General features: G+C 35.6%; 1 protein-coding gene across 1 annotated transcript; it reads right to left on the reverse strand.

Annotated features, from left to right (window-relative positions):
- Positions 1-594: 594 nt before the first annotated feature.
- LOC147494698 (protein FAR1-RELATED SEQUENCE 5-like) lies at positions 595-1,197 on the reverse strand. Its single transcript, XM_086568216.1, has one exon. It carries the CDS (start codon positions 1,195-1,197, stop codon positions 595-597), a length of 603 nt encoding a protein of 200 aa, XP_086424342.1.
- Between the last annotated feature and the right edge of the window lie 2,012 nt (positions 1,198-3,209).

Genomic DNA, 3,209 nt, shown 5'->3' on the forward strand with positions numbered 1-3,209 from the left:
CACCTTTTCCTTATGCTCTCTCTGGCGGATATTACAAACTGCAATTTCCAATTTCCCAAAAACATCAAACAACTGCATGCCAGGCCTCACATGATGTCGTATAACAGAATTTATACTATCGCACCGCTGGTTGCTTTTACAACCAGCAAAGAAATAACCATGGAGATAAGCTTCTGACCACTTTTCCCTTTTCTCGTATATCATTCCCACCCAATTGTGCTTATCAACCTTGTAATTTTCCACAAACTTTTCCCATTGTTTATCAAATTTATTGCGGGAGCACTTCATATGCATCATCGAGTTGAAGGCTTTTAAAAATCCTTGCTTGGGGACATTCTTGAGGCAATTATTCATGATGTGCCAACAACACAAACGGTGCTTCGAATTTGGGAGAGTCAATATCAAAGCCTCACTAATTGCTGGGTCACCATCAGTAATCACAGATTTTGGGTGCTCTCCGTACATTGCATTAATAAATGATTGTAATACCCATTTATAAGACTCCACCGTCTCACTTGTCATCAACGCAAAACCAAAAATTATTGTCTGTCGATGGTTGTTGATCCCAGCAAACACTACAATCGGAATCTTGTATTACTTGCTCCTGTATATTGAATCAAACAACAACAAATCACCCAAGCAACTATAATCTATACGTGAGGTGGAATCTGCCCAAAACAGCCGAACTAGCTGCCCGCTCTCATTTAATTGGTAATTATAGTGAAAGAAAGGATCTGCCTTTGTCTTGCTATCCATGTAACCTAGCAGAGTGTTGGCATCGTCATCAATACAACAAATTCTCCTATCATACCCCAATTTACTATACAAGTCTTTCTTCAGAAAGCCAACATTTGAATATTCTCTAGCTCTATGTACAAAGATATCAATTATTTTGCAATGACGAATGCCCACATCATTCAGAGTCCTAGCATATTCCAAATCATGTTGAGGCACTTTTCTATGTGATCGACCGAACATCGAGCTTGGATACGGCACAAGTGAATGTGTGTGATCCCCAGCAAAATCTTTCACAATCCACAACTTTGCTTGGAAATCATAATCAACCTCAAAACGAGCTTCACATTTAAATCGAGTGATTGCTTTGGGGTGCTCTTTTGCATTTCCTCGGTATGAGACGCTTTGGATCTCGTTCACCTGCAGCTGAGCACAAAAATCTCCGCTTAACACGATCACCATTTCTACGAACTCTCAAAGTATCCTTACGAACACTAAAGCCCACTACTTTGGCATAATCATTATAAAGTTTGTACGCCTCCTCCAAAGTTTTGAACTGCAAAGAATAAAAAGTTGTTTTGTCTTCTTCATAAAGCCTATCAGCCTATAGCCTACTCATGGATGTATCCTTGGTGTCTGTAACTTCATTATTTTCACTATCCACCATGGAAACATTTGATTCATCCTCTTCCTCAGACCTAAAACTGTCAGAACATGTATTTCTAAACCATTCTTCGTCGTCCTTGGAGATATGATTCATGTTAGGATCACTACATAAAACAAATGGAGATTTTAGCACGTATTTACACAGTTCTACACCCTCTAAATGATAATACTTGTAAAACATTAGAGAGGGGGCACGGCCATTTACCCCCAACAAAACGGGTTAGCACCCACTTGGTAAAAGGGCAGTGTCATAATGGTTATTCCATCAATTTCCTTTCTTAATATGGTTTACAGCCCCGTCCAGGCATATTTCCTTTTTTGTTGTCCAACAAGGATGACAAATGTTATCTATCATTCATTATTGCCTCTAGAATGTTTCCATAGTCTGAACTATTCATTACAATAATATATTACATGTACCATTTCTTCTTAGAAGGTAAATAGATAGAATGCACCCCTCCTTTTTTGGGAGAATGTTGTCTAACAAGGTTGATATTTGTCATCTATCATTCATCTATTTTTGGGAGAATGTTTCTGAACTATCCACTAGAATGATATATTATATGTACCATTCGTTCTCATAAAGCATATACATAGAATGTCATTCATGGTATGGGAATGAATCTCCAAAATTAAGAAATAAACCCTAAGAACTCAACACATTATAACACAAATAGCAAATTGAATTGCAAACACGTTTCAAAAATCTTTTTTTCAGTTGAAGAACCATTTTACTATATTGTTACTGTAAAGGTTGATAATGTGTAAGAATGTAAGATGAACTTTTGACCGGTAACCGCGAATTGAAATTGATTCAATTAACAAGTAAATGTGATCTACGATGGTTGTATTAAATGAAGTTAGGGGAGGAAGAAGACTGATAATTTTGTTAGTTGAAATGGTTCGTATAATATCCAAACCAAAATCTAATCTAATTTCTATAATTTAAAATCTAAGATGTAAATTACATTTTCGCCCTTTTAATTAATTATCATTATACTTACCTAGCCGGTTACCAAAAATATGACTAAAAAAAACTTGGACAAAGAGCCTGCGTACCGGTCCAGCAGGCGTACCCTAGATTTTACAAAAAAAAACAACTACCACGCAAGTTATAGAGATGTTATAATGTGACCCATATTTGGCATGCATGTCCATCCAAAACTCTTCTTTAGCAAATCTATCCAGCTCAATAAAATCCAAATAATTAATTAGCAAGTCAACCGCACCATATTCTATATAATCGATCTCGAGTACTCCTCCATATTAAATTGCAACACAACTTTTAAGCCTTTTAACTAGTATGGACTATGGAGGCAGGGAAGAAGAAGAGGAAAACATCCTCTTTCTTTTGTTTTTGTTCGTTGAGAGTAAATTAAAAACAAAAAAGTGTTAAAAGTTGGTGCAATCAATAACAATTAGGGACTCTTTTGTCCAACTAAAAATATTAACATTAAGAGGGTGCACAGTGGCGGAGCCAGGAAATTGGGTGAGGGTGAGCCACAACTAGTCACTATATAAAAACTAAAATAAGATAACACCCAATTTGTCGAATTTTTGTTTTCCCTTGCATATTTTTTAAAAGTAAAAAAGAAAAAAACACAATTCGAATCCCATCACAAAAGATATGTAAATTTTGGAATTACAAAAGACTAGATTGCTTAATAGATCGATTTAGGAGAAAAAAAAATTACACGGACATTTAGCTTTAGAAAATTAGGAACTTAAGAAGAAAGTGCCTACAAATATATGCTTCTTACAAATATATATGCTTATGGAAACCACTTTAAAATTCCACAAATGAAAAA

Source organism: Coptis chinensis, chromosome 6, assembly GCF_015680905.1.
Source record: "Coptis chinensis isolate HL-2020 chromosome 6, ASM1568090v1, whole genome shotgun sequence".
NCBI classification, from domain to species: Eukaryota; Viridiplantae; Streptophyta; class Magnoliopsida; order Ranunculales; family Ranunculaceae; genus Coptis; species Coptis chinensis.